Source organism: Scyliorhinus canicula, chromosome 13 (genome assembly GCF_902713615.1).
Source record: "Scyliorhinus canicula chromosome 13, sScyCan1.1, whole genome shotgun sequence".
Classification (NCBI taxonomy): domain Eukaryota; kingdom Metazoa; phylum Chordata; class Chondrichthyes; order Carcharhiniformes; family Scyliorhinidae; genus Scyliorhinus; species Scyliorhinus canicula.
The window spans coordinates 18,931,100-18,945,082 of NC_052158.1; the positions used below are offsets into that span (position 1 = coordinate 18,931,100).

The window sequence follows — 13,983 nt, forward strand, 5'->3', positions numbered from 1 at the left end:
TCAATTAGTCTGTAACACACCCAGAAATGACACAATAAAAATACAAATATATGCTCTAGGGGGCGTGTCCTTACTTGTTTTAACTCTCCCATGCTCACTGGACTTATCCTGGACAGTGTGCTCTGGTGTGTGCCTGCTTCAGCTGGGATCGCTAGTCCTGGCTGAACTTGGGTGGGAAACATCAGGAGCGTCTCAATGAGCCCAGCAGTGCTGCTGAACAGAAGGTCTGGATCAATAATTGTTTTCAGCTTTGGTAAGGCTAATAATGGAGGAACGGCTGATCATTTTGTGAAGAAATGACAGGTCCCTTTACACAGCAACTTGCAGGATTTTGTTTGAGTGCATCAATTATGGAGAGCACCATTAATGCACCAATATTTTGCCAGCAGGTTCTGGCCCAACTGAACTGTATTATCATTACGCTTGGTGCCTCACGACGCCGCAGACCCGGGTTCAATTCTGGCCCCGGGTCACTGTCCGTGTGGAGTTTGCACATTCTCCCCTTGTCTGCGTGGGTTTCACCCCCACTACCCAAAGATGTGCAGGCTAGGTGGATTGGACACGCTAAATTGTCCCTTAATTGGAAAAAAAGAAGTGGGCATTCTGAATTTTTAAAATACGTTAAGCTTGTAATATAGATGCAATGACCACAAACAGTTATTTTTTATCAGTATCTTTCTTCTGTGCCAACGCCTTTGTCCACAAACACATATGCCTGTTACCACAATGTCTGTGACGTAGTTTTCCATTCTTCAATCTATTGTAATTAAACGTTTGGTCAACACATTTGTCATAAATGTCGATGTTTAGTGTTCCATCACAACTGTTTTACAATGTAGACGGAAATGTTCAATGCTGCCCTGTACACTCTGCACAACCAGGACTTTGCTGCTGTAATTAAAGAACAAATGACAGTGCTCTGATATTACAATAACTATTAAGATAAGAACTGTATAGCCTGAACTTTACCCATTAATTTTAGTATACTCAAATACTGAATATCAAACATGTTTTGTAGTGATAGAGGGGTCTATAATTAGAGGGAATAAAGCATACCTTGTTGTGAGAACTAAGATTGTCAAAAGATGTGCTGCCTACCCAGTATCATGGAGGGAGAAGGTCTAGATATCGTGATCCATGTTAAATGACGTAGGAAAGATTAGAAACTATATCTTGGTGGAGGCTATTAAGAGTTGGGAGCTATAGTGAAAGGCCATATGCAAACTGGCAAGGGGACAAAGTGATTAGGGCAATCAGCATGGGGCCAAAGGAGTGACAGGAGAAAGAAAGGTTCCATTTCAAAGGACATTGGTGCCAGTTCTGGGTCAGAAAGGAACTTTATCATTGGGGTGGGTTGAGCCTGAACTGGTCTGAGATTAGTGTCATAATGAAAAGAGCTGTAACTAAGAATTAAAACTAAACATAGGCGAGAGAACTGCTGGAAGTTACATAAACCTGAAATAAGAGGATTAGGAAATGAGGGCAACGGTCAACCTAATAACGAAATATAGATAACATAACTGGCTAATCAGCAGATAAATGGCACATTTTTCCCACCCTGTTGCTCCCGACACTGATCCCGTTGCACTGGGTGAATAGGAGGAAAGTCCAAAAACGAATTCTCACCTGTCGCAAGTGAGTTTGCAATTCACAAGGCCGGTTCTCGATTGTGAGATCTGGATCTCAACCAAAATGGCAAGAACCACATTAAGCCTAATTTGCATTTATTTCAAGCTCATTGCAAGATTGAAATCAAATGCAATGGCCTCCCGGGAGTCACCCCCCACCCCCAGCGACATATCACACGGGTGTTATTTAGTACTTCTCTACAGAAACAAGGACCTGGCGCAATGGCTACCGAGAGGAAGTGAGTACCCTCGCCATTAACCGGCATGCAGCTCCAGGGCACCAGAACCTTGGCCACAGTGCACTGTGTATTTGGGGAAGGGGGGTGTGTGTGACTGGAGTTGTTCTGGAGGCTGGAGGGGGCCAGATTCGAGGTTGCCTGTGGGCTCAGGGGAAAGGGTTTTGTGACTGTGAGGCCTTCAAGCCATGTTTAAATATTGTGGAGGCCCATAGCAAGGGCTACCACTGCTGAAACCTGCCTATCCTACCAATCTCCCCCAGGACAGAGCCAGGCTGCAGCTTCACTCATGAAAGTCAATTCCACTCCCTTTGACAGTGAGCGCCCTTCAGGCTATCTCAAGGGAGAGATTAGTCTTGTTAGTTGTGAGAGCACTTCACGCTTCTGAATTCTCAAGTGCCTCCTCAAAGGAACAGGTGCCCTGACTGAGAGGATAATTAGTGGACTGGATGTCCAGGAAACTTTGATGCCTGAACAGTGTGCCTGTACTCTCGCAGCATCAGCACCATTGAAGGCAGCTATCAACAATCAAACACAAAAGAGCAGGGCTTCACCACTGAGGATCCTCTCGCAGCTAAAGGGTAAGTGTCTGGATGAGCAGAGGACATGTGAGCACAAGCTCCTTAATGTTGCTGGCACAGGTCTGGGATCTAGGGGCTCCTGATATGGCCAGGAGTGATTGTGCAGATGAAAAGTTTGCCAGCACAACTGGCTCACTGGATGGCACTCTGAGAGAAGGTGGGACAGCCATGGTAACAGTCGGGGAGGTTTGAAAGATGGCAGGGTTCTGGGATGGAAGACCTAACTGACTGTCAGTCTCTCTCTCTCTTTCTGTAATTCCTTCCAGATATAAAAATGAACATTGATGTCAATCCCCCGGACGTCCTTGTTCTGCTTGTTGTAGCCAAGGCGGGCAAACACTGAAGAAGACAGCAAGGCAATGCAGGCTGGAGGCCTGTGCAGGGGGTTGCTGCATACCCTCAAGCGTCAGCCACCCATCAGGCTGAGGATGGGGCCAGAAGGGGAGACCAGCGATGTGTCAGGGTGTACAGAAGTCGTCGGTCATTCATTGAGCTGATGGACAGCATATGTTGCAGAGGTCAACAGAGAGACAGGGCAGTACCTGTGCCACATCCTCACAGACATGACATCCCATGGAGGAGGAGAACACCTGCTGTTGGTGGCCACTACAATCCTACATTCTACAATTGTCAGCCCACAGGTGCACCCAGGAGGTGACGATGAAAGGAAAAAAAAACCAAATAATTAAGAATGGATGCTGAAGAGCTAAGCCATGCGTAACTTAATAAGATATAACTTTTTTTAAACTATACTTCAAAAAAGTAGAAAAGTTAATATACCAGCTGTTATATACTTAGATTTTCTGAAACCTTTGCAAACCCACCACATCGTACTCCTATTATAAAAGTCAGTGGAGTCTGGGTCAAATAGTTGAATGAATGACAAAGTGGCTAGAAATAGAAAGCCAATACAAAGCTAAAGGATAGATCTTTAGATTGATGGAAAAATCAGTACAGTTATTCCAAATTCACATTCATCATTTGAATTTAGAAAGAAGTAGCTCAAAATTAAACCTTCGAGTGGATACACGAGGTGGTGGACTGTGGGAAAGGGCATGGTTCAAGGTTGCAGAGAGATTATACAACATCAAAAAGTGAAGTTGAGACAAATATATTTTAATATAAATGGATAATGGATTTTATGTGGAGTGATTCATTGTGGTACGAAAAACAGAACCACTAAGGAATGATAAGCCGTCAAATAACAGCAAAATACTGCAGATGCTGAAAATCTGAAGTAAAGACAGAAAGTGCTGGATAAACTCAGCAGGTCTGGCAGCATGTGTAGAGAGAGAAACACAATTAACATTTCCTGTCCAATATGATTCTTCTGAACAAGCTTGTCCAAGGGTCATATGGAAACATCTGCTTTTCTTTTGGAATAATAAACTGATTGGGTAGTATTGCAAAGAGATCTATGGGTACTATGGTGGACAGATCATAAAAAGAGGCATTGCAGGTCAGCAAAGCAATTAAAGTTACTTATACAGCACTGGGATTTATTTCTAGGGTATATCATTCAACAGTGGCAAAACTATTTTAAACTTGCATAGGAAACCCGATACGGCTGCATTAAGAATCCTGTTATCTCGACCAATTTTGATCTTTGTTGTATAAAATGGACTTAGAAACATTGGAGAAAGTGCAACAAAAGATGTAAAATGAAGGTACCAGAACTGAGGACAAGGATATGGGGGTGGATATTCCAAAACAGCTTTTACGCTGGTGAGCTTTCTTTGATTGATTCTCTGCCCCCGCCAATGATGTAACAGGAATCCTAATTTGGAAACCCGACTTACAGGTAAAAAGATTAGCATGCACAAGTTCCATGCCATATTGTTGGAGGGTGACCTATAATTGGCCTACCCGCAGTCAGATCCCAGACTGGTGGAGGGGTGGCTGAACTCAAGATCTTGACAGACTTTGAGGAGAGCACACTTCAGCTGGTCGGTGAAGACACGGACTGTTCCTGTGCTGATGGCGCGTTTGGCAGCACTCAACCAAGTGAAGATCTAGCACTGCCGCATCTATCAGCCTACCATGCTGTGAGTGACATCTCCTGTGTCATCAATCCCTGCTATTGACCTCTTCTTCTTTTGCAGCCACAGGAGCAGGATTCACTGACCCAGACCTTGAAGAATCATCACAGTGCACATCCACATCCATATCCACATCCTCATCCACAATAATAAAGATTATTATTATCCTCCACTAGTGCAGAAACACACACTTCTGTGGGACCACGTTCTCGAGTTACCTTGGGGTCACAATCTGGTGAGCACATTGGACATTCTGATCCACAGCAGGCAGAGGCAGGGACATCCCAGGGTGTTGGCACTCGAGGATTGCTGGAGGCCAGGAATCTGTTAGGAGATGTGCCTCTGGACTTAGTCACTCCTCAAATGCTGGAGCACCAAAGGCAAACTTGGAAAAATCAGGAAGGGATATTTGGTACACTCCTCAGATTACAAGACAGGATGTAGGAGTCCATCTGCCTTCAGACTGAAGTAATCGTGCTGGGATGTGAATGCATCAAGGTCAACATTGGTAGATTGGTGACTGCCGTGGAGACCTTGTCCCAGGACATCTATCCTGTACTGCTACAGAAGCTGCACTCAATAGCAGGGACATTTGCTGACATCCAACAATGTCACCACTGGAGGGGGGGGGGGGGGGGGGGGCAATTCATCAGGACCTCACTCCAGCTCACACATAGGGAAGAAGATCAGCTGGTGCACACACCAGGATTAACACCCAGGTGACTCTGGGAGAGTCTGTTCCAGCTAAATCCCCTCTTCCTGTGACCCCATCAGCTCCAACTCTACAGGCTGAGAAGGGAGGCACTGCCACACAGCGAGACCCTGACAGCAGGCCAGGACCCTCCAGGTCTCAACCCTCCAGAGGATGCATGGTTTGGTTGATCCAATCAAAGTGCACAAAGTTGTGTGTCCTTGCAAAGATTGCACCCATCACTTTCTGGTTGCACCTGTGTGCGGAAGCTTGTGGAATCCCACAGAGGTCACCTGTGGACCCTTGAAGAAGCCACAGGCATAACAACGTTCAGAGACACTGGGAGTGTTTGCCCTCCAAGTCCCTGTGGCACCAGATCCTGCAGCAGGTGGCAGATATGTCCAACCAGTTCCTTGGATATACATTCCCTACGGTGACATTGATATGTCAAGGACAGTCTGCATATCCTGGTCCTAGCAATATGCCTATGAGCAACAACTCTTGAGGGTTCATCCTTTGCATCCAGGAAAAGTCCTGCCACCCTTTCCTCTTGACGGTTCTGCTCCTCCCTTTGGCGAGCAAAGCACAGCCACTGACATCTTCTCTTCTGCCTTTGAGCGGGAAGAGTGGCAGCGAAATCACCAGGCTCCAAGCACCTGATGGTGTTCCTCAATGCAGTATCAAAGACAGAGACTTCACAGTTAGCTTATGTCTGCTGATAACCACTCTTTGTCCATCCGTCATCTGCAGCTGCCTCTCAAACCCCATTGACTCATGTCCTGGCCATAACTTTGATGCCCAGTCCTTCATTTTCAAGCTGGTTCAGCAAGACTCCACAACACCACTTCCTTACAAGATGTGACTGAGTCGGAGCAGCTTTTGTCACTTGACTGAACCCTGAACTCTCATTTCAGGTGCAGCATCGTCCACACCTTCACACCAAGGCCTTGCATTCAGCCTCGTCCATTGGGGCCACATCAATAGAGTGAAGGATTATGAGAAGTATCCTCGGGCAGTGTGCCATGGTCACCTTTCTTCGGGGATAGTGTTGCTAGTTCAGTTTGACAATAGTACAGCCACACAAAGCACTCATTGAATTTGGAAGTCTATGTACCAATGTTTAAATGCTGAGCAGCAATCACCGGCACTCTCACACATAAGTGCTGCTTGAGTGGGAACAATTGTGTGACTAGTCTGATTCCAAGCATGTCAATTCGGCTCAAACTAAACAGTCTCAGCTGCCACAGAGTGCTTAGGGGCTGGTTTAGCACAGGGCTAAATAGCTGGCTTTTGAAGCAGGCCAGCAGCACGGTTCATTTCCTGTACCAGCCTCCCTGAACAGACGTCGGAATGTGGTGACTAGGGACTTTTCACAGTGACTTCATTTGAAGCCTACTTGTGACAATAAGCTATTTTCATTTCATCCTTGACATGTGATTCCATTTGACTTGCCTTTGCCTTCTGACATTCCCCCCACCCCACTGTGATTGTGTGGCATCCTCAGTCTGTGCTGATTTCACCACCACACTCCCCAATCACATTGAGGTCCATGCCCCGGGTTTCCCTTCCCTCCCGTCAGGCCTGCACTGAAACCCAAACCTCAGGCTTCCTTTCCCTTGGACCCCTTCAAGCCTGCACTAAAGCCTGTATCCCAGTGCCACCAGGCAGCTGCTGAAGAAGCTGCTGTGAAGAGTTGCCTGTACTGAGAGAGTGGATGGAGTGTGATGGAGAACTCAGCATTGCAGCAACTGATTGGAGCAAATGGCTCAGATACTTTCAAAAGGAAACTGGACAACAATACGATAGAACAGAGAATGGAAAGAGTTTGTGAAAAGCTGACAGGAGGCAGAAAGATTGGGGCCAGACTCCCTGTGTCTGTGATGTGGTCGATACACTTCAGCACAGATTAGTTGTACCCAATTGACTCTTTCTATGCTGCATATTGACAGTAGAAAAAGTCAAGCAATAAACAACGTTTCTATCAATAAGCCACAGGCTGATCTGAGTGTTATTCAGTTATAATGACACTGTGCAAACATTGTGGGGGTTATTTCATAACACGGAGTGCAGAAGGAGGCCATTCAGCCCATCGAGTCTGCACCAACCCACTTAATGGTTGATGCCTCACTTAATCCCTCGCTTTCACCCAACCCCATAACCACTGCTAACTTTTTTTTGGTACGGGCAATTTATCATGGCCAGTCCACCTAATCTGCTCATTTTTGGGCTGTGGGAGGAAACCAGAGCACCCCCACGCAGACCCCGGGAGAACAGACAGTGACCCAGCAGGGAATCGAACTTGGGACCCTGGCTCTGTGAAGCCACAGTGCTAATCACTTGTGCTATCGTGCTGCTTCAGTAATTGTGGCTGGAGCAGGTTGGCCAAAATCCAAACTATGATCTTCTAAAGCAAAATCTTAATTCAGAAATTGTCCTTTTTGATGTGAAAGCCATCAACGTTGCTCTGTTGTTTAAGCCCACCTCCCCCAGACTTCTGAGACTCTGTCTGACATTTACTTCTTTACAGATCGCGCGTCCATCAATGAATATGATGGAAATTCGCGACTTAAACCATAGAAGGAATGGGAATCTTTTCGGGCCAGCCTTTCGGCAGTACTGGGAAAGAATTGGGAATTCCGGTCTCAACATCAAATAGCCAGTCAGGTAAAATAATCCATTTACTTTGCGATAAAGTATTCCACTTATCCGACTATCCTCGGGATCATTCCTCTCTCCTGTTTGTTTCTGAGTTCGCTTACAACCTAAAGGAGAAAACCCTTGTTAATGTGTCTCTGGGATTGTTCAATTACTAGTCTTGGAATACTCAGTATAAATCAATATTTCCAAGAGTGGGAGAAATAAACAATAATCTAACATCTGCTGTGGAGTGTGTGTGTGTGGGAGGGGGTGGGGGTGAGGGAGGGCTGGGGGCGGGTAGGGACATATTTTATTAGAGATAGAGTGAACATTGAAAAGAAATACGGACTGACCATGGCGAGCTATCTCATAAAATAAGTAATATCTAACAACTAGTTGAATACTTTGATATGTACCGAAAGTTATGGAGAAACAATGAATAATGGAAAATGTTAATAAGAATGAGCGCGCATGAAATTGGATGCATCATATGGGCATTGTTGTGGAATTGATGAGGAGCTGGGAGACAAGGGGTAAAATTATATATGTACCCTTCTTGACAGGTTGTATAAGTGTCCCCCCACCCCCACCATCACCAAGGATCTATCCATACTGAGGTTATATTTTTAAATAACCTAGTTGAAGTAATAGAAAGTAAAATAGCCAAGTTTGCTGATGGTAGTAAATTAGGCGACACCGTAAATCATGCAGATAGGATGGATGTTGCTCAGAGATACTGATAGATTAAGTGAATGAACTACACTGCAGCAAATTAAGTTTAAGGTGGGGAGTATGCCTTTGCGTTGTGCCGAAGAAATACTAAAAGATAGTGGACAGGTACAAAAGAATTAATAAAGTTAACAACATTTGGTGGTTTTTTTTATCCTCAAGCAGGCGCTCCAGTGGCCTGGCATTCAAATCTGAACACAACAGCACGTGAAGAATAGATGATGTGGAGATGCCGGCGTTGGACTGGGGTGAGCACAATGAGAATTCTTACAACACCAGGTTAAATTCACCTGAAGAAGGAGCAGTGCTCCGAAAGCTAGTGTTTGAAACAAACCTGTTGGACATTAACCTGGTGTTGTTAGAATTCTTACGAAGAATATATGGGCTTTGGAGAGGATGGCATTGTGACTAAAAGGAATAATTTACCAGGGCAGGTTACAGGTATTAGGCAAGTATTTCCTTGGTCTATATGCATAAGGGTTGGTCTAATTGAGGTGCTTCAGATAATTGAAGGATTTAACAGAACTTAAGTGAGAGAGCAATCAGCTCATCTCCTCTGATGAGAAAATGGTATTATCACCTCACAATCTTGCGCTAGGCCATTCAGGAATGGTGGCACAAAAAATATCATGTCTAATAAAATATTAAACTCGCCCCATAAATACTGTTGAGGCTGCGTTTTAATTCAAACTTTCAAAAGTGAAATTAATAAATGTTTGTGCTGTAACACTATTAAAGGAAAATGGAAGCAAAGTGGATATGTAGAGTTAAGATACAAATCAGTCATGATTTAAACAGAATACTGATACAGGTTTCAAGGACTAAATGGCTTCCCCTGATTGGCATGCTCTGTTTTATGCATCAGAAGCACTCAATTCACACTATATTCCATCCACGTGTATCAATTGATTTAATTCTAACTCTTCCCATGTATGGGACAGTAGGTTGGATGAACAGCAACAAATAAAATAAATAATATTACAAGAATGACTGACTAACGAGGATTACCGTTACTTTCAAATTATGAAACCCACCGCTGGAAAGATTTTTTTATGCATTCATGGGATGTGAACATGGCTGGCTGGCTGGCTCAGCTTTTTTTTCCTGTTTTTATGAATTTAAAGTACCAAATTTTCCTCCCAATTTAGAGTGGCCAATCTACCTTCCCCCGCACATCTTTGGGCCCTCGAGGTGAAACCCACGCAAACACGGGAAAATGTGCAGTGACCCGGCGTCGAACCTGGGACCTCAGCGCTGTGAGGCAGCAGTGCTAACCACTGCACCACCGTGCCGCCAGCGTTTAATGTCAATTGACTTTCAACTAAATGGCTTGGTGGCCATTTCAGGCGGGCATTAAGACTCAACCACACCGACTCCTTCCATTTCCATGATGCATAGAAGAGCATTTTAGATTAACGTTGAGAGTTAATTCTATATTTAGAAAGTAGAACAAATATAGAGAGAGTATTGCAGGCTACCTGCAGCGAGTCACATTGTTGCTGCTTACCTCTTCGCATTTTCACAATCAGACACAAGACGATTAAAAAAACAGCAAGACCAACAGGTGGAAGGATGACTTCAAGTACCGATGTTCGTTTTGCGTCTGTATTTGTGTAATGTGTAACATTTTAGTTATTTCATTGACCTTCGACCACTGCTAAGTGCTGTTACTGTAAAGTAATTTAGGAGTGGAAGCATTGATTTGAAGAATTGGGACTTCAGTTACTTCACGACTTACATTTGATTTCTACATTCTAGACGATCGTCATAACTGAATAAAAGGTGTCTAATTATTCATTTATATATTAATTGAATATGGATCCTCGTTTTTTTTGTTTGCTTTACTTTGCAATCTGCTTACACGAGGAAAGGTTTTAGGCGGCAATACCTGCTCGAAACACGCCCGCACTAAGTTAAAATTGACTCATATAACTCATTAAACATGTATATCTATTTGTTATATACTGAGCTAATGACCTTAGTTCCACTTATAATAATTGAGCGAGCTGGAATACCATGGAATATTATCGGTAAGGCAACAAATGTGAGTACAGCAATGGGTATGGCTTCATGTAAAGTTCTATGTGGCCAACCACCTCGATTACTTAGTAATCAAATGTGAATCTCAAAGTAACTGATGTTCCAATTCTCCAAACAAAAGTTTTCCTCCCTAAGTTAGGATTGTGCAAACTTAGTTTCAACTTTTTCCGAGATTAATTTCCATGTCAGGACTTATAATGTAAACTATTGAGGTAAACCTATCATAATATATTCCTGTGACATTGCTCTACACAGTATTTTAATGAAAGCATGAAAATATGTCACAATGAGGCAGACAAATTGGCCCATCTAGCTGATCATCCCATAAAGCCCACCATCCCCCATTCTAATATCTAATTGCTCTTCACATGACACCAGAGTGTTTCTACAACACCCCGACCCCAAACCATGCAAGGCATTAATCTTGTGAAAAGTGTTTTCTTAAGCTGATCTTAACTTTTACCAATTTTAACTATACCCTTTTGTATTTCAGTTAAAATTAGAGGAACAATAACCTCCTCACAACAGTGCGCAGAAGATCATTGTTGGTATCTATGGATAACCCGCATTTGTGCACAAAAGGTAAAATTTCAAAGGTTGACAATGACGTAAAGTTAGAAAAAATCGGCGCAGACAACAGGTTAACATAGGTTAATTTTACATAGATAAACGCCAAGTGATCCACTGTGCATCAGCCAGATAAAGAAAGTAAATATAAATCAATTTAAACAGTTCTGAATGGGGTGCTGAACACAATCTTTGAAGATCAAAGGACAGTTGAAAAGACTTAAATACAAGATCCTCGGCGTTATACCGAGAGGCATAGATTTCAAGAGCATGGAAGATATGCTAAATCTTTATGAAACTCTGCATAGTCTGGGCTGGAGTTTTGTGCCAGTTCTGGGCACCCCACTTTAGGAAGGATGTTGAACCTTAGACAGGGTGCTGAGGGAATTTACTGGGGATATAATATTATGTGGAAAGATTAGAGCGATGGCGTGGTTCTCCTTAACACAGAGAATTGTAAGAGATGTATTCAAATGCATGAAAGGTTTTGATTTAATAAATAAAGATAAATAATTCCAGTGCCAGATGTGTTGGTAATGAGAAGACACCGATTTGTAATTGGAAAAAGTCCCAGAGGTGGCACAAGGGGAAAAATCGCTGCAAGATGTTAGGATTTGTGAATGCACTGACAAGCAATGATGGAAACAGATATAAGAATTTCAAAATGGAATTGAACAGATAAGTGAAGTGGAAACATTTGTATAGCGCTAAGGACAGAGAAGGTGAACTGATTTGATATCCCTGTCAGATAGTCTGGAAGGGCACAATGGGTCTCCTGTATTCGATCATTCTGCTGGATTAATACTGATTTTAATTTAGTGAAATGACCTGAAGGGTATATGATTTCCTGAATAGGCCATTATTAAATTCAAGATTCACCCTTTCAGTTTTCAATCAAGTGCATTGAAATATATGAAGCGATATACGGCAGGAACAGCTTTTAATGTGTATTAAATAACCTTACACCAAAATTCTAGAAAATAACATCCAAAAAGTCTGAAATAAATTATTTACTTAACGTAGACTTCTTCAATTAGTGCTGGTCAAATTAAAGCATCGTGAGAGGAAATTATCTTAATAATTGAGGAAACATATTTCACACAAGGAAGTACCTACCCATTCTAGACCCGGATTGGGGCTGTACTGTTAACGTCAGTTTCGTCGTTCTTGTCCCCCCTGAGTCGGCAATGGTTAATTCATAAATCCCGCTGTCATTAAATTGTAAATCTTTCAGCAACAATGAGGCATTTTCTGGGGGAAATTCAACTCGATGTTTGTAATGATCAGAAATAGTGTAGTAACCACGTTCAGTGTTGTCGCTCTTTGGTAGACATTTATATTGCACAATTCTAGTCCCAGTTTTGATCCATGTAATCCGGAGGTAACCGTCTGAGTCGGAGACTGTGTAAGAGGCGGATAGGAGCACAGACTGACCAACGGTTCCATTCACACTGTCCTGGTTCACCCTCAGTGTTACAGCGGCTAAAGGTGGAGACAATCATTGTTTCAATATCAAGACACAACATCTGAATAATAAACATAAACATTATTTAAACTAAAGTGGATAACTGTATATAATTGAAATAAACATTAGCTGCATCTTCGATATTTCCACTCCACATGGTGATGGTCCTGGATCAGTAAGGACAATGCTTGGAACATTCTACTCCACATTTCACTGTAACTAGAGAGTTCCCAATAGCAACAATCCATAGTAACATTGTACTAATATTTGTGAAAGAACTAACTGACATTACATCTATAAATCTTTTCATCACATTTACACACCGACTGGTTGGGGATCTCGGGAAGATGTAAAAACTTGGATCGATTGTGTGAACCAGCCGGCGGGAATTATTCTGACCAGTTTTACTTCAGCAAATTGTCATTCGGTTCAATGTGTCCAAGCGCTGGTTGTTTAAAAATTAGACCCACTTTCCCGCGCTTTCTCAAAAGCCTTGCGATTTTTGTTCAGTGTTTTTCAAAATGAACATTAATAAGGAAAAAATTAGTTTTGCCACTTAATGGCTGCAAATATATTTCGTTAAATTATAGTTTTCCTCAAAATTATACCCTGATGTCTTATCCCAGACAATCCCTCCAACTCTTTCACAATCCAAGCAAATGGAAAAGTTTACATTTTGTACAGGAATAGTAACACTTACCAGTCAGAGCAAATAGATTGCAAGTGAAAAGGTAAACAGCACACACTCTTGAAGTCCCATTTCTTTTCAATGACATTTTATTGCAGATTCTGTTGAACTCTCTCCAGTTGAGTTTGGTGAGAGGCAATGTTCAGACCCTGTCAATGTAAGAAGTATCAGCAGTGATGTCAATCCAAACTCTTGTCCGGGAAACAGGATGAGGTAGAGTCACAACACAGAGCAACATTCATCTCAATTTCTGCATTGGCCAACCCCCAATTTATTTCCTGTTATCTGAAAGCGATGCTTGAGACTCTGAAGCCTATTTCCAAGCTGCGATTTGAAGACTTCAGAGAGTGAGGTTGTTCTGGGGTCTCCTATCCCACCAACATAAGCTCGGTAGAAGATTGAGTGAAACATGAAAAGTGGCCTCTTTGTTTGAATACACTACCGGCCGAATTTCCTGATGCCGACATTGGGGAATGTGGAGACAGTCACCACTTTTGTACCCGAGTTCCTTCGGAAATTCTGACACATGCACATGCGGTAATTGCCCGGGAAGTTTAAACTTCCCACGGGACCTCCCAAGAATGTCTCCAGTACAAACCTCAGAATCAGAGGTTGGGGCCTCTTACGTGACACTTCCCCAGATACTCACCTGAGTTTTCTCTGGCTGTTCATTTCTGGGGTA

At 43.0% G+C, this 13,983-nt stretch overlaps 1 protein-coding gene across 1 annotated transcript in view; it reads right to left on the bottom strand.

The window, feature by feature from the left end:
- LOC119976504 (hepatocyte cell adhesion molecule-like) overlaps positions 1-13,409 on the bottom strand; it is a 30,749-nt gene extending 17,340 nt beyond the window's left edge. The window contains exons 1-4 of the mRNA XM_038817047.1: positions 13,314-13,409; positions 12,265-12,630; positions 10,049-10,144; positions 7,858-7,937 (exon numbers count right to left, since the gene is read on the bottom strand). Coding sequence (XP_038672975.1) covers positions 7,858-7,937; positions 10,049-10,144; positions 12,265-12,630; positions 13,314-13,389 — 618 coding nt within the window. The 5' untranslated portion in view covers positions 13,390-13,409. The remainder of the gene's footprint in view (positions 1-7,857; positions 7,938-10,048; positions 10,145-12,264; positions 12,631-13,313) is intronic.
- Between the last annotated feature and the right edge of the window lie 574 nt (positions 13,410-13,983).